Source organism: Anguilla anguilla, chromosome 2 (genome assembly GCF_013347855.1).
Source record: "Anguilla anguilla isolate fAngAng1 chromosome 2, fAngAng1.pri, whole genome shotgun sequence".
In the NCBI taxonomy this organism is placed as follows: Eukaryota; Metazoa; Chordata; class Actinopteri; order Anguilliformes; family Anguillidae; genus Anguilla; species Anguilla anguilla.
Window position 1 is genome coordinate 43,443,953 of NC_049202.1, and position 22,980 is coordinate 43,466,932.

General features: G+C 44.4%; 1 protein-coding gene across 1 annotated transcript; it reads left to right on the forward strand.

The window, feature by feature from the left end:
* The first annotated feature begins 3,583 nt into the window (after positions 1–3,583).
* metrn (meteorin, glial cell differentiation regulator) lies at positions 3,584–11,954 on the forward strand. The gene is made up of 4 exons (XM_035407162.1): positions 3,584–3,964; positions 5,534–5,976; positions 7,919–7,978; positions 9,048–11,954. Exons 1-4 carry the CDS (start codon positions 3,864–3,866, stop codon positions 9,359–9,361), a joined length of 918 nt encoding a protein of 305 aa, XP_035263053.1. The 5' UTR covers positions 3,584–3,863; the 3' UTR covers positions 9,362–11,954.
* The last annotated feature ends 11,026 nt before the right edge of the window (positions 11,955–22,980 follow it).

The window sequence follows — 22,980 nt, forward strand, 5'->3', positions numbered from 1 at the left end:
GCACATGTGCCTTTGTCGGGGTTTGAAGCCTTGTCATAACTTGACTGGAGGGCCTCTGCAGCTCTGACGAGCGTTTCATCATGGCATGTTAGCGTGGTCCAAATGACAGCCTCAGCACGCAACCGAACACCCCAACCCCAAAGTCACTTTGCATGAAGATGGATGGCAGCGACTACACAAAAGAATATTTTATTGACTTCTAATACCACGAGCTTAAAGAACACTCAGTGGGGGAGTGGGAGGGGGTCAGAGGGGAGAGGTGCCAGTGAAGGTGCCCTCCATTTTTTCTATGGCCAGGGGTGATGCCACAGGTTTTTTTGCAAGCAGTGGAGGATCTCTGGGTTCCCCTCCCCCTCGACTTGCTCTCCATCTTTCAACAGTCTCTGCCTTTGTTGTTCTGTCTGTCTTTTCCCTCCTTTTTCTTAGAGACTCAGACTTTTGAGCCAATTAAAATATTATTAAGGCCTAGAGCCAATCAATACTTTAACTGAAGCATAAATGCAAGCCTGAATTTTTCATTGTAAACACATTCATTGGGATTGACATTTTCTGAACTTGACAGACTGTTTATGCAGCAAACAAGTGAACACACGCATTTAAATTAACTGATTTAAGGTTTGAATATATAATACTGTCTGCATTGTTTTCTTAATTTACTTTATGTGCCTGATCTCACGTCATAATAAAGGTGCAAAAGCATCCACATACCGATGGATGCGTATCGATTTTATCCACACAAAGTTGTGCACGCTATTAACAAGCTTTCTTTCTTTTTCTTTGGATAAATAATCTTAAAACCTTTTTAAAACAGTTTTATACTATATTGAATGTATTTAATTTGACGTTTGTCATTAGGCTTCAGATTCTTTTTAGCATATAGCAATGTTGTCGAATTGTCTTTTAATTTTACTTAACGTAAAACTGATCATGAACAAAGATATTGGGCCTTTATCGCAATTAAAACTAAATGCTAAGTACGCGGCTGCTGTTTTGATTGTGACGGTTTTTTCGCAGCAGATGCCGAGATCTATTGCATTGTGTTAAATTTTGGCGGGCGCTATGCGGGAATGTTTAAATATTTGATTTAGACTCTACAAGGGGCTTTAGGTTATTGGGCTGCACACAATGCTCAAAGACAATGACCGAGGCAAGGATTGGTCCGCACCCCTCCCTTTTCGGAGGGAGGACGGGGGGTTGCATGCCCTCTATGCCTTTTAAAAGTTAAAGCGAGGAGGCCAATTAGAGTGAGCATTGCAACTTGTAGCACCGTAAAAAATGCTGACTACTCGGCTTTGTTAGTTTGGGCGCGATAATTGGGCGCGACAGGAGATAATCAAGGATATTGTTGCAGCTATATGTCACTGCATATTCAGTGCAGTTGTTGATAATGAAATATGCTGTTTTTATATTATTTATTTTTTATTTGCTGATAGCACCGACAAATGCATCATGTGACACATAAATGAAAACATTTTTTTTAAAGGCCACGTTAATGTACAACTATAGCATAGCCTAACTTGTTGAAAAATTATATCATAGCTTACTTCATAACACAACTAGGAAAGTGAAACATACGCAGACAGTATTATGTGTATTTGGAGAACATTAATGGGAAAGGTTTAAAAAGTCTATCAATTATGATCATTTTCTCTATCTTAAATTACTCCTTGTTACGGCCACCTGGATGCTGCAAAAGTAGGATACCTTAATAACAGCAATGGGTGCACTACAGCAGCATCAAGTTCACAGTCCATATATTATTGATATTAGATTCTGTAGGCTAGGCTATAGTGTTTTCTCTGTCCAGTGATATAGGCCTAGATAAGGCGGGCTCAACAGTAGAATGGCAGACTGATAGCCTAGGCGAGGTTACTGACTAATAGGTTAATGTTCTTTTAAAATATCCCTCAGTAATCAGATTTCGCAGTGAAAACAAAATTTCCAAAGCGAAGGTTGCTGTTTCTACATACACCAAATGTTAAGATATAATCGGTGTTTATGGGGCGAAGGGTTCTCAACTGTAAATCACACGAGTGTCACCGTTCTTATTGTAATCCTGTCCCCTTTTTGTGTGCTACAGGGGAGAATGACGTTTCCTTGCACGCTAAAGCGCTTAATTTACATAGTTGTCCACCCCTCCAACAAAACCCGTCTGGGGTCGCCCCAGTGAAGTTTTTGCGCTTTTTAATTCAAACTTTTTGGCGCGCAGGTTTCAGTTTTTGACTCAATAGAGATACGAGAAACATCTGGTGCCTGAAAGAAAGCAGAATACCCAAAGCTATTTGACTTTGTAATCAGTTTTAAATGTGCGCAGAAGCGGAAAACAGTGTGCATCTCGCCCGAAAACAGATAAGATTATGCTTACATTTGCTTTAAAGATACCTAGTAACACCTATGGCTGTGGTCCTCTGCCTCTCAAGGTGAAGAGAACAAATAAACAGATGTAGCTTTAATATTTTAAATAGCTATAACATGGTATGCATAATCTGCCAATTTCAATCTAAAATGTCTATTCAAATCAGATATCGCCATTGTATTCAGAGACCAAAATCGTCATGTTATAGGATTATTGTTTATTAAAAGGACTGTAATAAAAAAAATAGTTCTAAATTACCTGTGTTGATGCATTGAATGGACTCCTGTTAATATGCAAAAAGGATTGAAAAGCTACGTTAAATATAGTAAATATTGCAAAGTACGCCTCTCTTTTGATTGTTATTAGTCAGTTATTCTATTTCATGTGTTGTTTGCTCAGACAATTGTTTTGGCCATGCATATAGGCTCCCCAGATGCACCCAGCTGCGTGTGCAACCAGCCTGGATTATACGTGTCCTAGGGTGGATCTCAAACTAATTAATTAAATAGATTATTTCACCCAGCTCCATCTGATGTCATCTGCATTGTTTCATTTGTTTAATCGGGCTGAGATAACATTTAGAAGGTTGATCGCCGATTTAAAAAAAAAAAAAATTCATCAGGCCTTGTTCCAAAAGAAACAGTGAATAAAGTCAGCACGGCAGCCATTGAGACGCATACTTGTATAACCTGCAACTAAAAACTATTAGGAGAGGAATTACAGTCTGCTATAGGTTACATTAATCATGATATGGGTCTGACGAGTTAATGTGATTGCAATGTTATCAAAGACGAATGCTGACAGGCTATTTGATTCTAGCCTACTGCACGAAAAAAACGCAAACATTTTTAACAAATACCTCTTTGTCCTTTTAAAATCTTTCTTTAAATCATTTTTAAAGTTATTTATACTGCTTATACGAATTTAGTCATTTGTATAGGAATGTCTACTGAATTTTTGTTTATTTATTTAACGAGACTACCATCGTATTAAATTTTGAAAACACGGTTAGGATAATAGTCATCGAGGCAATGAATAGCCTATCCATAAACGCACTTCCAAGAATCTGCTTTAATCTCAGTTTTAGGTGTTTTTACGTGGAAGTTTAATCTTCTTGGTCAGTGTTTTGTCCAAGCCACACCTCTGGTACCCCGTATCTGCTCTGTGAATGGTTAAAAGTTTCGCCCCTCTTCTTTGCAATTGGACATCGGATTTCTCTGCCACACAGTATAACTTCGGACGTCTTTATATTCACTGGAGTCGGTTAGGAAACAGTCATGGATCAGTGAGGTTGCATACGGGAGTCATGCAGTACAGAAAACGTCGCTGTTAACATTCGTGGATTGTAAACGCAGGATGAGTTCGATGTCGAGCTATGGAACTTTACGATTTGATTGATACTTACTTAGGAAAATAGGCTGCTCGGCAAATAGCCTATTATTAACACGTTAACCACCACTTCTGCTGCATCCAAACCGAATTGCCCAGAGTAACTTCAGAGAAGAAAATGCTGCTTTTCTGGCTTTACACGGTGTGGATCCCACTGCTGACAATTTTTGACAGAGCTTTGTCCAGCTCCTCAGAAGACCATTGCAGCTGGAAAGGGAGGCAAGTACAATTCACATAATTGCATGGGTTGGCTATCTGGACACAGTATACTCTAATGATCGTGATAAAATGTTTTATTTTGACTACAATGCTGTGCCATCGCCTAACATGGATGTCATTTTTAGTTTCAGCAACAAGAGTAGCACAGATTTTACGTTTGCATGTAGGCTAATGTGATATGGAGTTGATAGTATGCGTGCTTTTACACTTATCGCGCAGTAGGCTACAGTTGTTATAAAGGGATGGCTTGCTGTTCTGTCTGTGCATAGGCTAGTGCCAGGAAGTTGGAACCTCGGGCACTGCTGCTTCGACTTACATCGATGAGTCAGCGCGGTAGAACCGATGTTAGAGAAATTTGGCACGGTTCACCGTAGACCTGAAGCAATTGAAAGTGGTCTTTGACCAGTTAGAGTAGTTTATTGAACGTTGTTTTTTAAAAGTCAATATTCGTCGCAATGAATTTCTAAAACGTACTCCCGTTCACAGCATAGTTTCGATGAAGATTTAGATTATAATTTTGTCAAGAAGATAGCCAAATTTAAGTGTTTTGTAGCGTAATTATAATTGTATACATTTATTTGACACGTAATACCTATTTTTCCAAGCATTTTCACTTTAGTCATCTATCGTAGTCGCCTTGCATTATCATTATGAATGTAGGCTACTGCATAACGCTTTATGGCATTCTATATCAGTTTCTGTGTTACCGCTCTTGGACAGGTGTATGTTTTTGCGGCTTATCTCTTTGTTGTTTCTCTATCACTGCGGTGTGACTATTAAGGCGAGGAGCCCTAAAAAGAAGTGCTCTTAAATTCAGTGGGGGTCACTCAAACAGGGTGTTGAAATTCTCACCTGACTCTTTAAAGAGCTCTTTAAAGTTGAAAGAGAACTTGGGGAAGTGAGTAGATGAAAGGATATGAAAGGATACGATATATGAATGCTTTCACCACGGTGAGAACCGATACAACGTTTCAACGTAATGTTGTATAGTAATATAGTGTTCTCTCAGACAGCATAAAAATATAACTGAACAACATTTCAGATTGTCTTCATGCTGAAGCCTCTAGTTCTACTGTCAATATACAAGCTCTACGTTTTCTGCTGTGTTGTCACCAGGCGGCGCCTTTTCATATTCCTGGATGTCCACTGAAATGGCAAACGCCATCTATAGCGACTTAAGAGAACAAATACTTGGAAAAATTCAAACAAACCCTCCTTTTTTGGTTATGTGCTATTGTTTGATGTTGAAGTGATTCTGACAATCCTACATGCATCTGAAATATATATAAAATCCAAAGTGTTTGGTGGAATTTCATTTCTGTTTTGGAAACCCACAGTGTTCCTGCATGCTCATGTTTGTAAAAGTCAAGACGTTTTCAATTGTCTTGGAGGGTGGAGGCTGGTTCTGCTGAAGATTCTATGTAAAGCCATGTAAAAAAAAGGTTGTGTAAATCGCTCTGGAATAGAGCATCTGCTAAATGCCTGTAATGTAATGTAATGTTGCAGTTTTTATGGATGGGACATGGTTTTTAATGTAGTGCTCTCTCTCTCTGTCTCTTTCCCTCGTAGTGGTCTGTCTCAACAGCCGGGCAGTGTGGAGCAGATCTCCCTGCACTGCGCGGAGGGATCCCTGGAGTGGCTTTACCCAAAGGGGGCGCTGCGGCTCACTCTTTCCCCCCGCCTGCCCTCCGCGGCGGTGGGCGCGGGGGGCAGTGGGCACAGCGGCTCAGGGCATATCACGGCCTGCGTGAAGCCCGCGGAGAGCTTCCACGGGGCCCAGCTGTACCTGGAGCGGGACGGCATCCTGGAGCTCCTGGTAGGCGACCGGCCGGACGCCCAAAGGCCGCCGCGGGTGCGCTGCTTCAGCCGGCAGCCCGGGGAGCGGGTGGCCCTCTTCCTGCAGGCCACCCCGCATCAGGACATCAGCCGCCGCATCGCCGCCTTCCGCTATGAGCTGAGAGGAGTCTGGAACGCACGCCTGTCCTTGGACTCCGATCCTGTAAACAACGAAGGTGAGTGTGCGCTTTAGCAGGACTTTCAAACCTTTTTCTGCCCCGTTTCTTCTTTTTCTTTTAAATTGGGATGCCACGTCCACTGCTGCAGTGTCCTCTGTCAGTCCTGGAGAGCGCTGGTTAGCCTGTAGCTGTCCGTCGTTGCATTTCACTCTGCAGATTACTTGCATTGTGCTGGGTGACTGTACCGCTAATGCAGCTGGTGCAGGCAGATAATACCCTGCCCTGCCAACAGTAACCCTCCCTCCCTGGGTTACACTGCTTTGGGCTAACTATCCACTCTACTGTGGGGCTGTCAGCCAAAACCAGTACTGGCGTGGCTGGGATCCTGGCCTGGGTGCCTCACTGTAGTGTAGCTTGTCCACTTTTGCTGGACAAGCCCCCTGACAGCCCTGTAAAGGAGTTTTTAAAATATAATTTTAGAAGCTTTAGGACTTTATAGAAATATATATATATTTTTGGGGATCATAAAAATGAATGTATAATGCAGAAATATTTATTCTGCTAAGGTGTCACAAAACAGGAAATATATCTTTTTTTCGATTACAGATTCAGCTAATCACTGACTACCAGTACTTTATTACAAATTAATTTGGGCCCAAATCCTCTACCCTGTTACAGACTGTATTACACCAGAGCCCTTCTGGTGCTGGTGTAGTTTGTTACTGGACTCCGTTGGCAAAGCCTTCTTCTTTCGCACAAGCCTCTAGGCGAGAGAAGGCCCAGTGGAGTTTCCCTGCAGGCCTGAGGATGATTCCCCTGGCTGCTGGGAGAATGGCTTTTCTGTGCAGGGGTGGGGGGCCCCGAACAATGGCCCAGTATGAGGGGGGCCTTGTACAGAGCCAGGCCTTTCATTCAGGCGCATGAGAGTTCAGGGATTAGCCGAGTTGCCCTGGCGACAGCGAGGCCTTTCATCAGCTGGGATGCTCCCCTTTGTTTTGTTTTTCCTCTGTAGGGATGCTTGTCTCCAGGAATTCACCCAGTCTGATTAGTGACTGGGGGAAAGGGGGGGGGGGGGGTTCACCAAGGGGAGGGGACAGTGTGAAGGGCACTCCGAAATGGAGGCGAGGGGGGGAAAAAAGACTTCTTGGAACAGCAAAGCAGGCCCATCTAAAAAAGGTCCAACTTGCTTTTTTCACTCTCTTTCTGTGGCTTCAAAGCTTCAATCAAACGCTGGTGCCTCGCTGGCCAGCTTTTTGTGACTAGCCATGAATCCTATGTAATTTAAGAAGGAACCTTGTCCCCCAACCCCCCACCCCACCCCCTATTTTTTTTTTTTTTAAAAAGCACATTTTCTTTTGAACTCCCCAGATTGTGAAACAGCTGTGGGCCCAGCAGTCTGGGCAGCAGAGGAAGTGCCTGTTGGACGTGTTAGGGTTGGGCTATATTTGGCGGCCGTTTGATTAGCTGAGGCGTTTCACGCCTCTGCCCGGTCGGCTCTAATGGGCAGTGCTGACGGCGCCTTTACGGCGTGGGCCGCGGAGGTGTTTTTACGACCCCTTCAAAGCGTCTCGCCTGGAAGGACGCTCGTTTGGGCGGGCATCTGGACTTCCCGCCCCGCGTCTCCAGCGCCCGCCAGACCGCCACCGTAAAAACGAAACAGCTGTCTGCTATCTGGGTGGTGGACCTGTCCCCTGCCCCTCCCTAGACGGTGACCAGGGTCCAGGGCACATATTCTGGCTAAACTTCATTTTACATTATTATCCCCATCTGAACCAACTCACTACTGCTGTGTTTTACTTTTGTGGTGTAGTATTAACAGCTTAATTGAACCCGGTGTGCTTTTTGACGAAATGTGAGGGAACTGCTCGCGTGGTCATTTTCTGGAAGTGGAGATGTTTTTGCTTTTTTTTTTTTTTTTACTACTTAGGCTTCAGTGAGTGTGATTAGTGGGGCTGCTTTTGTTCTCCTGGCTCAGACTTTGTTGACTGTCTCTCCACAGGCGCCTGCAGGCCCTGCAATGACACGGAGATTCTGATGGCCGTCTGCACCAGTGACTTCGGTAAGCTGTTTTCTGGGCCTTCCTGGAACACACACCCAAACGCATTTTACTGCTAGCGGGGCTGGGCAGGGCCCTGGAACATCCTCTCGAATGCATGATTTAAAAAGGAAAAAACAATGAAGGTTTCCCCTGCGTTTGCTTAAGAGTGGTCCCACTCCGCTTACTGTTCCTCTGTGTGTGTTTGTGTGTGGGGTGGGGGGAGGGGGGGTGTTCTCATGGGTTTTTGATCTACATCCTATCTGAAAAGAAGAAGAAAATGAGATATCCTGATATTAAAAATCCAGAATCAAACTGTGATTACGTGTACGGTTCTTTTACTTTGCACATTGCTCTGGATAAGAGCCATTTTCTAGATGAGTGTAATGTAGTTTAATGAAAAATACGGGGCGATTACCCAGTGAGCACTTCAAAGCTTTGGAGTGGCAGGCCGACATCCCAGGGGATGAAAACAGAGGATTAAGTTCAATAAGCGACTACAACGCGCACTTAATCCCGCTGATCCTCCTGCTCCTAATGTATGTGAGGGCCAGAGGTGAAACAGCAGTACTTCACCCACACCATCCCAGAGGTCCACCGCTTCCAGACACCACGGTGGTGCCCCTGACCACCTTAATTAAGACGTAATCAGAAGCCGAGCGAGCGGACGGCCCTTGGCAACAAGGTCTGGGGGGGTATCTGGGAGCATTAGCTTCTTAAATCCATTCTACTCAAAGAAATGCATTCCAGTATCCTAGTTTCTTTTCACGGCTGGCGGTGCTACTGTTATGCGATACACTGAGAAACTTGTTGTTTTTTTGCGTTTAGAGGGCTTGCAATTTTAACACTCCGTGAGCAATAGTCAAGAGCTTAGCAGAGCTTGTTTTGTTCTCCGCTCGAATTAAAGTTAAACCACCATTCCTCCATACAGTGAAAACATGCAAGGCCTCAAATGTACCTTTGAACACACGGAATGCTATAAGTGAAATGATGACATTTGATAGTTAGATAGACTGTCTGTCTGTCTATCTATCTGCCTGTATCTGTCTGTCCCTGAACTTGTGTGTAACCCGCGCGTCCTGTGTGTTTGCAGTGGTTCGGGGGAACATTCGCTCTGTGCTGGAGAACGAGGACCTGCAGGTTTCCGTGATCAAAGTGAGCGCCACGCGGGTGTTCCGGCAGAAGTACGCGCTGTTCTCGGGGGCGGGGCGTCTGACCAAGGCCGGCGAGATCCGCACCCTGCTGGAGTGCGGCGTCCGGGACGGCGCCGGAAGCTTCCTCTTCACCGGCAGGGTTCACTTCGGCGAGGCGTGGCTGGGGTGCGCGCCGCGGTACAAGGACTTCCAGCGGGCCTACGGCCTGGCCAAGGAGGCCAGACAGATCCCCTGCGAGCTGGCGTCTGACTGACCGCTTCCCAGGATGCACTGCCAAACCTGCCCACCCGGGTCAGGCCTGCTGGGAACAGGGCGAGGATGAACTGTGAACTGCCAGTGTGAACAGCATGAGTGTGGCCCGCCTCTCCGCAGTATGGCAAGAGAGGAAGGCCAAAGTTCCTGTTTCACCACTTCGTCCCCTTCGGTTTCTATCGCTAAAAGATAATGGGGAAGGACAGCTCTGGACGCAACAGGACATTCCCAGTACAGCATGGCACTCTCTGAACGCTGAGACCTTCTGAGAACGAGACATTTAAAGAGGTATTCCAGGTGAAGAGTCATGAAGTTGCTGGGTTGTCCAGCAATGAATACAGGAGTACTGACAGGTGCTCTTGTGTTCATGAGGAAGAGCTGCAGTTTGGCAGGTTAAGACATTTCTATGACCTTTTTGGATAATGACAGTGATGGGACACCTGCATTAAGGCTCATCACCCAGCGAATTAGCTACATCTTCCACAGGTTACGCTCTGTGGCAAACAGGTCAATGTACTCAGGAAATAGATGACTTTGGTAGGTTTATTATGCCACCTTTGGATGTGTACTGCACTGTTTATATCTGTGGGTGTCCCACCACATTATCCACCTACCAAAGCCCGGAGCTTTTCGTGATGCAAGGCTGGTGTGGTAGAGAACTGGAATTATCTCATGAGTCATGAAATTTTGTTTTGAAATGGCCTATATTAACATCTAAGAAGGTTGCAGGATATAGTTTTATCATTGTTTTATAAAGCGGTTGAGAACTGATATGTTATAAGTAAGCAATTCTCTCCCCCTTTTACCAATTTCTGTATTTGAGAAGGATTTTTACCCGGATACTGGGGGAGGGGAGAGTTGAATTATTCTGATTTGCACTGTTGAAGAAAAGGGAATTAGCAGGAAGGATGGATGCTGTGAGCACTGAAGAATCTGGAAACCAAAAGAAAATTTGATTATATGTAGCCTAGACGAATTTAATATATAATGGTGACACCATCTACGGCTGTGAGTTTGGGAGCTTGTGAAGCTGGGTGGAGCAGTGTTAAAAGACAAACGGTATTGTGCCCGGTCTTCTGGTTACCCTGCAGGCTTATTGTTTTATTTCATCGTGTTCTAATTGTACACAGGGCATTTTGCGCATTATGAAAACCCTGTATAAATAACTTTGTGTTTCTGTTTTATTTTTTTTTTCTTATGTGAGAAGTGCATAAAGTATAATATCTCTCAGTCAGTACTATTTAGACCAGTTAAAAATCTCCAAATTTAAAATTTTCCCATGACATGGTGTTTCACTACTGCAGAACTGTCTATTTTTTGTGTACTGTTTTTAAGTTTTATGTGGTTGATCGTTGGTATTATTTTATTTCATTCTGTTTCTTGTTGACCATAAAATCCGTGCACTTCCTCGTCTGCCATTATTTTATTTTTTACCTGCTGAGTTGAATTTTTCTCATGTCAAAATGAAATCACTGAAGCTGGATTGAAAAGTCTTGCGATCTGAATTTATTGTAAATTAAGCCTATGAAGATCTGCTGTCATCAGTTGTGTTTTTGAATGCCACCAAAAGGAGGACGGGAGAAACTGGAGGAACGGAGTTTCTGCGTGACAGCGATTGCTTTGAGGTCAGTTGAGAGTAAATGAGAGGCCTTAGAGTAAGTGCTGCTGCTCTGAAAGAAGAAGGTACTGGCCTGTTAGACATGTGCTGTGATTCTCAGACTGTTGTGTAGGAACCGCAGACTCCGGTCCAGTGGTCCAAGGAAAGGGTACACGATTATAGGAATTAGGAATTTGACACCATAACAATATCCAGTTTGTGTTAGCATGTTATACACTGAATTGCTCAGTGTGAACTTTGAATTGTTTGCTGTTACAGGATCTGAGGTCTGAAATTCGTTTTTATTTTTCTCTGTTTTTCTGTGGTCCATCAGAGTTTTCCTGTAATTTTAAGCGGTTAGCCATTTGAAAGCCACTGCCCTGGAGACGGCTCTACGTCGAGTGAAAAAGGCGGTCGTGAGTTGCGGTTCGGTTGTCGAGTGAAAAAAGGCGGTCGTGAGTTGCGGTTCGGTTGTTGTGGCAGTGTTCTGCAGAACAGCGTGAAACGTGACCTCCGTTGCCCAAGCTTTCGCTCTGGCGGTGAGTGTGTATCAGGGCAAAGGTCAGTCTGTCTTCATGTGTTCCACAGAGTCATAAAAACTCTAAGCAATGCCGTATAATGCAACACGATGGGGGGGCCGGCGCAAGAAGAATTAAATTGTCATGAGCCGACTTCTGTCTGTTCACTCTGCTTTTAATGTGCACTAAATTGATGAAGGGATGGGGATATACCAAATTAGGGAGGTGTGTTGTAGATGTTTTTGAAAGAGCTGAAGACTGCCAGTTTGCTTATGTTGTTTTGCAAATATCGTTTTTTTTTCTGTTTTTTTTTTTTCTTCATTCCAGTTTCTATCATAACTGGCTAAATGGAAGGTGTAATGATTTCAATGTGAATGTAAATATACTGTATATAAGAAATGTAAAAACAAAATACTGTGCTGTATATATGTTGTGAGGTGTTTGTCTGTGATATATGTTATAAAAGTCTGAAAACCTCATAGCCGTTGTGGATTTCTTGTCAAAGTTGCAGTATCTTCTCCCATCGTGGGCCTCAGCTCTATTGTATGATGTTTATGAGGTCATGAAATATTTCACCCTGAATTAGTTTGCTGGCTTAATTTTACCCATGAGTAATTAAAACAGCCTGACCTCTTAACCACAACTTGACCCTCACTCTCCCTCTTTTTACCTCCCCCATTCGTTAAGACTGTTCACACGAGAAAGGGGCTGTCTTCATTTTGTTCATGGCACATAGAATTATATGTATCAAACACCCCTGCTCCAAAGAGATCAGAGATCAGTCTCTGTTAGAAAAATGAATATCTCTCAGTTTAGGTGAAGAAATAATATATTTTGTGGCTCCTAGAATTTCCCCTGAAACAATTATGAATAATTTTTTTTTTTTACCGTACTATCATAATAAACTAAATATGATAAACCTGATCAAATACATATTTTCCACATATGTGGTTTGCGACCATGAAAATGAACATGAAGTTACAAATATAACATATTTCTGCACCAATGACCATAGAAGCCACACTAAGCTGAGTGAAATATGCAACAATTATGCCTAAAACTAAATGCAACTTTATCCCAAGATGGATAAAAAATCAGATACTGGGAACAGACAGCCAATGTCCAGTTTCTCCAGATACTCCAGGGGTGCGCTAGTTGACAATCTCACAACAGAAGTAATGAAAAATATTAAATTTTCCTGGTCTCTTTTAGCTCAAATATGCTCCATTCCATGTATATTCAGGGTTAGTTGTAATTTCTGAGATCCAAATATAACTTGAAACAGAAACAATGTTTCCATTGCCTGATTTCCACACGGCAAGGAAATTCTACAAAAGTAATATGCCTATTTCCCAAGAAGGGTTTGGTTTGTTGTGTGGAGAAAGTTGGTGCGTTGGAGAATGCTTAGACTGAGAAAAAAAAGGGTGAGAACACAGTGTTCAGGATGCTGAATGTGTGTGAGTGTGTGACTCACATCCAAAAAAACCGGCCCCTGGAGGCCACAGTGTGAGGGGGAAAAAAGGAGAAAAAATGACCGTTGGGAGCCTGTTCAGCGCGGCCATTTTTTTTTTCCTTTTCAGGAATCAGGAAGCAATAAATTCCCATTAAGGGACTCTGCTGCAGCTATTAAGCAGAGGAAAGCAGTCACACAGTCGCCCAGTCTGCCGGCGTGCCCGCCCGGCTGCCATTCACAGATAAAGCGGGGGGGGGGGGGGGGGGGACGCACACTCACACACAAGCGCCGAAAAGAAAGAGACTCAGAGGATTCCTGGACTGGGTCCAGCTCACGCAGTCCCTGGAAGCGGGGACGTAAGCCGGCTTCCCTTTTCAGCGGCACGTCAATGGCCCCGGCGATTTACCGCCGCGGCTCGGGCCCCGGCCCTGCCAGAGGCTCGACTGACCCAGCGGGCGAGGGGAGCTAGCGGGGAGAAAGTGCCCGCTAGTCCCCTGCATGCTCCAGTTCCCCTGCAAAGTCCCCCTCTGCCTGAAAAGAGCGGGCGAACACTCATAGAAGTGTCTGAATTCCCTGGTCGTTCCCACTCTATTAAACCTGTCCCGTTGTCTCTTTCTGATTGAATAAACTGTGTTGGATCCTCTTCTGTGGCTTGGTTTCTCTCCATTCCCCAGATTCCCTCTCCAAGTCTTGCCCAGATCTGTCTTCATTAAATCATGCCCATGCGGTCCCCTTTTCAAGAGACAGACTGCCAGTTGAGAGAATCGTTTGAATGTTTATGCACGGTTCATGGGGTGTGTTACGTTCCTGAACAACAGCAGCAAGAGCAAATGTTAAATTGCCAGAAGCTCCATGCAGTTGAGGTGATGTCAAAAACAGGAAGCAGAGGGGAAGGGGGAGACAGGGAGGCGGGGATTGTTGGGAGGGGTGCGGACTTCCGTAGGCCCCAGTGGGAGTCGGGGGGGAAGTGGAAGGAGCCCAGCCCCTGAGCAGTGAAGGCAGGCTGGGCAGAGTCATTCAGGACACTCCCTGCATATGCACAACAGCCTATTAAAGTGTAACCACCATCAGCCACTCTTCTCCTGGTAGTGAACAGCTTTGACAGAGATATGATGTAGTTGGGATGGCACACATGTTGAAATCAGGTTTATTTTATTCTTTTGGGAGATACCGTAGCATTGCTGTTGGTAGTTGCTGCTGGTAGTTCAAACCGTAGTTCTTTGTTGTTTGAAGGGTTGCTCATTCTCTCAAAATATCTTTTGAGTGCATATCAAAGCAAATTGCCTCAAAGTGCTTTTGAATGCTTTGTGCAGGATCATTTCTGAATAATAGTCCCCAAAGAGAGAACAAACCCACTGTTAACTGTTTTTCTTTCTTCTTCTCCCAAAGGCAAGCCTGTTTGTTTTTGTCTCGTTTTATTTCAGTGGGTCTCTCTCTCTCTTTCTCTCTCTCTCTCCCTCTCGCTGCCTCTCTATCTCTCACTCTCTCTTTCTCATGGTGTCATAGCGCTGCTGTTGTTCTTTCTACGTGCAGCTGTTTGGGCTCCTCGCTGGTGTTGTCTTCCTCAAGGTGTGCTTCCTCGTGTCTGCCCGCCCCCTCTGACCCGCGATGCCCGCTGAGCTCTGCGCTGGCAGCGGGGGCTGCCCTGCGTGCGCCCGGTGGCCGGCTCTCTGGGCCCGGCACCCCACTTTGAACAAACAAGATAAGGCCCGGCAGCAGGGGCAGAGCGTGGGCAGGAAGAGGGAGGGGCAGGCTCCACATGACTCTGTTTGTGCTGCGGAGATGATGATAGCGATCAAAACAGCCGAATAAAACTGAAATCAGCCATGCTCTGGCACAAGGCCGGCCTGCTGTTTTTTAACATAAAAACTATGTTTCCAGCACCCCTGTTCTTGCTCTTCTCCATGGACCATGATAAATGGAAGGGTGAGCTACAGATGAACATTCTAGCCTGACATCCACAGAAAACAGCAAATGTGGAGTCTGTCAGTGTTATAAAAGATAAGCTGACAATTTTATATTTGGCATTTAGCTGACGGTGTTTTCCAGAGCAACCTCCAAAGTCGTCCAGTATCAGGAGTGAATATTCAACACCGGCAGCGCCAATGATTAACCTCCAAGAAGTAAATTGTCAGCAAGGAGTACAGAACATACATATACACTTAGCACAATTAAAAAGGTAGACCAGACATCTAACTTAATACAAAGCACGGGAAAGCAGAGCATGGTAATATCATAATACCAGGGTCCAAGCGTAAGTGTACAGTGGGAAAGAGATAAGTGTTGTAGGCTAGGATGGGCCATGTAAGGTGCTAAGACTAGAGCTGGGATTGAGCTGGGAGCTTCACATGCTTGTGCGTTTTGTGCATCTCAGACACTTCAGAAGTATGAATTATTGGCACACCAAGGGACTCGCATATTGTTTCAAAATGCTCAAGTGGTCTGAAAGAATTGCCCTGTGGTAAGAAGTCCAGGTTTTCGCAGTCGAGCATCTGTAAAAAAAAAAAAAAGAAAGACTTACGATTTTTTTAAGTTAAGTTAACCATAACTGAATCATGCAGAAATGCAGGAAAGCCTAGATACACAGGTATGGGAATCATGGGTGCACATGCGGTGCAGTCAGACAGGTATTGCTGCAGAGACAATGAGAGACATGTGCTTAGGCAAAACAGAGCTTATTCAAGCTCACAGTAATCTCACGCGTGGTAAAACCAATGCAGGCAGCCAAAGCAGTTCTGACTGATCTGGAATCAGTCTGTGGCTCATCTCTGGGCCTAGCTCCGTGAGAGGGGATCCCAGATCGCTGCAGCCTGATGAATGGGGGTCAGCCTTGAAGCTGACAGGAGAGGTCAAAGCAGCGCCTCAGATGCCAGGCGAGAGTGCATTTATGTGGACGTGTTATCCCTCTGAAGAGCTGGGGTGAGTGCAAGGGTATACTTTTGTTCCTCAAGAGGCTGCAGATGGCTGTAATCCTCTGTAGAATGTGGAGAATCAATCAGAGTGCTGTGATGGTGCGGGTGGCTTGTGTGTATATGTGTATGTGTGTGTGCGTGTGTGTGTGTGTGTGCGCCTGTGTGTGCGCTGGGAGGGGGTGGGTATAGCACGGGAGGGTGACAAAGGGCTTTAAAGAGGCAAGAAAAGGAGTTTCATGGTGGGGGGGTCTTTACATGAAGAAGGAAATGGGTCCAGTTTCCCGCCAAAAACGACAAGGCGATGAAAGACAAGGCAGCATGAATGAATCGCCCTGGGCTCCCCCTCTCTCTTCGTCCGGCCGCAGACAGCTGCTACCTCTGAGACGGCAAAGCTGCTTGATTCATGAGCAACCTGCGGGGGCTGGATCAAAAACAACCACAAAGAGTTGAAACCAGGGCTGAGGCAATTCTCACACTTTACAAGCGTGCGGATCAGTCCTCGCTGGGAAACAGGGATGTTGACAGGGAAGCGCCCTTACTGTTGCACATAATTTGTGCCAATCTGTCACATAAAAATATAAATAGGGGACGGCCCGCACTCCTAGTATCAATGCCTGACTCTGATGAAGCTCTGATGAGTCCGCTTAATAAATCCATTTTTTTATATTTGCATGTAAAACTGCGGCCCTCCTCTATTCCTCCTTTTATGTGACTACATTAGGTCAACACACCATCTACTATTGAAAAGTAAGTGTGCAGGGTTTGCACCATTTTGCTACTTTTGTCAATCCTTCACAGGCATTAACTCCGTGAGATGCTTAAAACATCTGTGGTGTAATGCTACTGGTGGCTGTGGCTGTTGCAGCTGAGGTTTCTTTGTATTCCAGCTTCAGCCTCTAAATTGTGAAAACAAACATGAATTTAAGTCCCCTTTAAATTCCATTAGTCTTTTGAGTGTTGTTTTTTTTAAGTAAAGTGAATTACTCAATTTTTTGACCTTCCATGCAATGTACAAATTCATGCAATGTTTTGTTTCATAGGGTGTTGCTGGGTAATCCTGTTTATCACAAATGCTAGCATAGATGCATCCCATGTTCCTTGCTTTCAGAAAAAAAAACAATTTTGCGTGGTTTAGAATCAGCGATGAAAGACATGGGGAGAACATTTAGTAATGTGCAATATAAGAGGGATTTCCTAACGATAAAAAGCAATATATGGAAAAATAGTATCCCAAAATAAAAAAAATGTTGAAATACAGAAAAGTAGCAATTAATTCATATTTATGTAATATTTTAAAAAACAGAGCCTGTTTTGACTCCCCTGTGATTGGCCTTTTGGTTAGAAGAGATGGCCAGAGGGAAGAATCCTGCACACGTGAGTGTGTGCAGGCTGGATGGGCTAAGGGTCTGTTTTCCACCCTTCACCTGCTGCTGGCCCACTGCTGCAGACAGACGAGGGACAGCCTGGTACTGGGTTTCACTTCTGCACCAAGCTGCCCCCATCCCACCCCAACCCCTCTCCTGTCGTCCTGATGGCGTCTGAAGGATATGAGTGGTCCACATGCTGAAATAATGAGGGCACATGCTTTATTGGATTTTTTTTTTTTGCTGCATGCTACCTTTTTATGGAGTTTCACAGGCAAGTGACACCAAATATTTTAGAGACATAAGCTAGGCAAAATGAAGGACCTGAAGACTTTGGTTTTATCAATTTTACCACCCCACATTTTACAGTGCCTGAAATATTTTTAAAACTGAATACACTATTTCTTAGTTTTGTCCTCTTTAAAAAGTTCTTTGTAAATAGCATTTGAAAGTTATAGACAGGACTGCTGGCCCGGCTCCCAGATTCTATCTGCAGTGGGGAGTCACACCTGTTCCCACCTCAGCATGAGCCCGGAGGTTAAAAGGGAGGATTGAGGTTTCCACAGGAGAACTGTCTGTGAGGCTCCTGGCCAACGGTAACAATGGACACAGAAAGTTCCCCGAGCGTGTGTGACCCCTCTGGCCCCTCACTTTCTTTAGACAGCTGTTTTAACCTCTGCCCTTAATCCTGTAATGACTGGAGTCTGGCCCAGCTTCTCCTCCCTCTCTGACGCAGACCCACCTCAGGTTACTGCCTGAATCTTCCTGTTTTCTCTCGCTCAATTATTAAGGGGAAGAGCACCGAAGCTACATGGCAATCCATTGTTATTCTCCTGTTTGCTCTGCGTCCCTGTTTGCTCTGCCATACTTAAAAAAGCTTGAAAATCGGCACATCCGCTCATGAACTCAAGAAACTTGTCTGATTTGTGCAGGACAATGAGCTGATTGCCATGACGGCCAAGGTCACACAGTATTAAATACATCATCTCTCTTGCAATCACGGCACAATGGTAGTTGAGTGATTACAATAAAAATAAATCTACCAAAGGTGGACATCAGAAAATTTCCACAAAACGTACCATGAAACTCTGTTCCAATATGCACAAATTCTGACCTAAATGACAAATCCCCTACACTGCAGGGTTAATCCATTTTAAACTTAATTCAAATATAACATTGCATTGACTTCACACCTTGGGGTTATTTTCACCTTTAAATGACCTTGACATGACTTCCTTAGACATAATTTATGTACGTAACTCACAACCTCTCCCCAGAATCCAGACGGCAAACAGGAAGTCAGTAGCTCAGATGTGATGATCTATTTATTAACAATTGAGGCAATATATCATGCAGCCTAGTACATTAGTGACAAGCTTGCTAGCTACTATTTCTGTATCCTATTTGTGAAGTATGCCCCAACTGACACACGTTTAGATGTTTAGCAAACCTTTTTACATTTAATTGACTGCTCTCTGATATCAGTTTAAATTTTGTTGATTTAGCTAGCTGAATAGTACTGATAATTGAGCTAACACACCAGTGTTTTATTATTAAATAATTACATAATGTTCACATAGCAGGCACTCTTTTCCAAAAGAAAAGTAGAGAGCATCAGTGACAAGGATCACCAAAAAGAAACAGAAGACTAATTTATAATCAATAAGGTAGCCAAACAAACCAAAATATTGTAAGCAAAAGTAAACACACAGCTTACCCATTTTTACCCTGCCACACCTATAACATTGCTATCACAAAAGGAATCCAAAAAGAATGAAAGGATAGCTAAAAATGGTCAGGGGACCCATAGTGCAACATGAAGAGGTGAGATGGGCAGGGTTTATATTTTCTTGACTGAAGTGGGAAGCTCATGTCACCATTTGGGGGCCACAGGTTGTAGATCAGACAAGGATCCTTTGAATCAAGTATAATTTTTCCACATCAGAAAATTACAATATAACGCAGTAATGGTGTAATTTGTTTTTATAAGCTTTCTGTGCATCTTTATCAAGAGAACCAATAATTAATAATAAACAGATGAATTAATAAATAAGTAATCCTGTAAAGACAGTATATTTCCATATCTGTTCATCCATTATATATACCTGTTTATTACTGGTCTGGGTCAGGAGGTGCTGGAGCCTATCCCTGCATGCTTTGGACAAGAGGCAGTAATACACTCTGGACAGGTTGCCAAAGACATGCAGCTTAATCCCTCCAATTAGCCTAACCTGCATGTCACTGGACTGTGGGAGGAAAGTGGAGTACCTGGAGGAAACCCAAATGGACACAAGGAGAACATGAAAAATCCACACACAGAAAAGCCCTGGATTTGAACCCAGAACCATTTTGCTCTGAGGCAACGTTCTGCCCTATGTTCCCATATACCCTGACTATATATGGAACTGGAATGACCAGCAATGCAGTGCTGCAGAGTCCCAGTAAGTTAGCAGTGAGAGATGGGTGACTGCCAGGGCGATCCAGGTGTGTGGACGGGGGCCACAGTTCCAGACTGGCCCTCAGCTGGTCGTGTGTAATGCTGCGAAAGACAGAGAGGGAGGGAGAAAGGGGGAGTGTGTGCTGGAGAGTCTTGCCACACCCGCCAGCCTAACCCTTCCCTCTTACATACCGTCTGCGCCTGTGAGCACAAATCTGCCCGGCTTGGCTCCACCTGTTACTGCTTGGAGCTGTGCTCCTCTGCCCAGGGTCCTTGTGGGCTGGAATGCTCCCCTAATTAAGACAGGGATTAGCAGCCCACTGTGGGAACTGCCCGGAGTGTGGGAAAGAGTGCGGTCGCCGCTCTCCCTCTCTCTCCCTCACCCTCACCCTCACTCACTCTCCCACTCCCTCCCTCTCTCTCTCTCTGTTCCAGACCTGCTCAAGTGGCTGTGCTCTCTGGCTCTGTCTCTCTCCCTGCCTCTCCAACGCTCACATTCAAAAGGTGTTTTGAGAGGCACTGACGAGTGACATAAGAATTGCCAAAATTTGTATTTCAGAATTGTGCAGAACAAAAGCAGAGCAGGTGTCCCCAAACTCTTTCTTTTACCCTTTTTCCAGCCCCATGGATAGGTAGGTGAAGTTACTGAATTTCCAACGTGACACAGAATAATGTGCTAGAACCTGTTTTTTTTAAAGATGGAAACACCTTAAGAAGGTAATTGCAGTGTAAAATGCTGCAAATGATAAATGCTACAATCGTAATGATTACACAGCTGTACACTTTCTCCAACCCTCTTAAGCTTTTAAGAACAATGGGTTCTTAAACGTACTCCAGGTTAAAGGAACTATTGTGTTTCCTAAAAGCATTTTACAAGGTTTTTGATCTGTGATAAGAATAGATGGAATTCTATCCACAATCAGCCCTTGCCCCCTACCTAACACACACACGCACACACTCACTCACACACAAATAACCTCACAGGTATTATGCTGTTCTAAAAACACAGTTCTATAAGACTTCTTACTCATTCTATCCTTTCAATATTAAAGAAAAAAAAATAGACAGGGAAAAAAAAAACCTCATCTCTTCACAGATCAGATTCATATTTACCGCAAGTTCCCACCGGCTGATTTTTCTGACTTTCCCTTTCTCACCCCTCTCTGCTTTTCTGCCTATTGTCACCCCCTCATTCTCAGCCTCCCTCTCTCCCACTCGCTTTCCGTTCCTGCGAACACATTCTCGCCGCTACTCCTCTAACAAGGCCTGTCCGTTCCGATTACTTTATGTACGAACAAACACGCAGCGCGCAGCCCCCTTCAGCCCCCATTGACTGGGCTTTCACGTGGACCGTATTCCCAGGGCATTCCCAGCATACTTCCTACCGGCTTTCCCCCGGGTTCTCTTGGGAATGCAAATGGGGTTTCATGAAGTAAATACTGTATCAATTAAGCGACGGCCCTTAAAACAAAGGCCCCCTTTCAATGGCGCACATCAGAGGCAATATGAGACGCTTCCTTTTCCAGCAGGAGAAGTGGTGCACCCCGCTTCCCACCTCACAAAAGCAGTTCATCTGAGGGTTTTTCCCATCACTCACTCTGGTCCGGGGTGTATGTGTGCCACCTACTTCCCACGTCCAACAGCTTGTGTTGCCACGCATGCACCGAGCAGACTCGAAGGAGATCGCAAGGTGAAGTGCAGAACTATCTATGGTGTCTTACAGTATAGTTTTGTGTAGAGGTAGTAAACTGGTCCAAATGTAGGCCTATTTCAGGAGAATCTAATGAATTCATTTTCCGTAGCATAGCTAGTCATTAATATCTGGTTGATGCCAATGTGATATTTTTTAAACTGTGTTATACCAAGATATAAAGTTTTCAGTTGTGATTACTGACCATGAGCATGTGCAATGAGTGTTTGGTGAACTGAATTTGTAGGAATCATGAACCACTGAAATCTGCTTTTGTGAGGTTTGTCATTCCCTTCAGGTGTGCAAAGTACCTACAGTGTCATGCAATGCTTCTTCCCAATGACACACACAACACCAAATCAATATCAGATCTATACCCAAATGTTTTGAAGTTTCTGCTGTCACAACAAATAAAGAAGAAAAAAAAAACTGAGGAACATGATTATCATCTTCCAATGGAAATCAGCCTTTGGGGTGGGTAAATGCAGCTGTTGTCTGGCATTTTCATCAAAGGTCAAATGTCACTCTTACCCCAAACTGCTGCTCAGGGAAGTGGACAGGAGGAGCCCTACCTCCACTGGTGTTCAGTATGTTAGACACCAACCATGGGCATAGCCTCTCTATTATTGGCAAGAGATTACCCGGCCATGCCCCCTACTTTCCCAAGGGAACTGAGGCAATGTGTTCCTGACAAAATCCAAATGACCACTGTAGATCCCCCTCACCCCACAAACGCGGAGAAATGAAAAAAGTACAAATGCAGTCACACTCATTTTTTCCCTTATTTTCCTTCACCAGTATTTTGTCCTTCCCTGACACAGGCAGCTGCTATTTTAAAGTGTGTGCCAAACTCTTGCTCATTTTAAAGAAATGTTCCCCATTTTTGGCTGGATCTCTCTCAACACCAGAGCCCGTCGTTTAAAAAGAAACTGGCTGAGCCACAGTGCTTTGGTCGGTGTGTTTTGCATTGCTCCTTGTTTGCTCTGGCACTGCACGTTTCTGAAGAACTCTTGCAGGGCAGATTCCTTGTTGCTCTGATGAAAGGATTTAAAAAGCTTTCAGTTGCTTTCAGTCCACCATCGATGGCTGAGGACCTTTTATGCCATCTAAGACTCTGGGTCCCAATGCCCAAAGATCACAGCACAATTCTTCCAGAAAGTTCTATTCAGTTACCTTTACGACTGTCTTTCACAAGTCTAATCCTGAGCTAAAATGTATTCAGTGTGTGCCCAGATCATGTGACAAGGTGAAATTATTTTCGACCAGATAACATTGCCAAAGCATTTTCTGCTCTGGAGCTGATGTGAAATTGATGTAAGCCCCCCAAATTCTTAGCATTCTTTCCCCCTATGCCTCTTCTCTTGGTTCTCCATTGCGAGAACCCGGGGCATGAGTGACACCTGGTGTTGAAATGTGTTCCCCTGACAGACAGAAAAATAACAGCGGCCATTTTGAAAATCTCAACTGGTCTCCTCTGTGTACTGTTCTCTGAAACTAAACATCCGGAGGTCTGTGAACACAATGACTGTTTCATGCTTGTTCTGGCCTTTTCACTTCTGCAGCCAACTCAGAACACTGTGCCCTCAACATGTCCTTATTCAGGAACACCTAAATATACTACCGCACTGTAAACTGAATGCCATACTGCC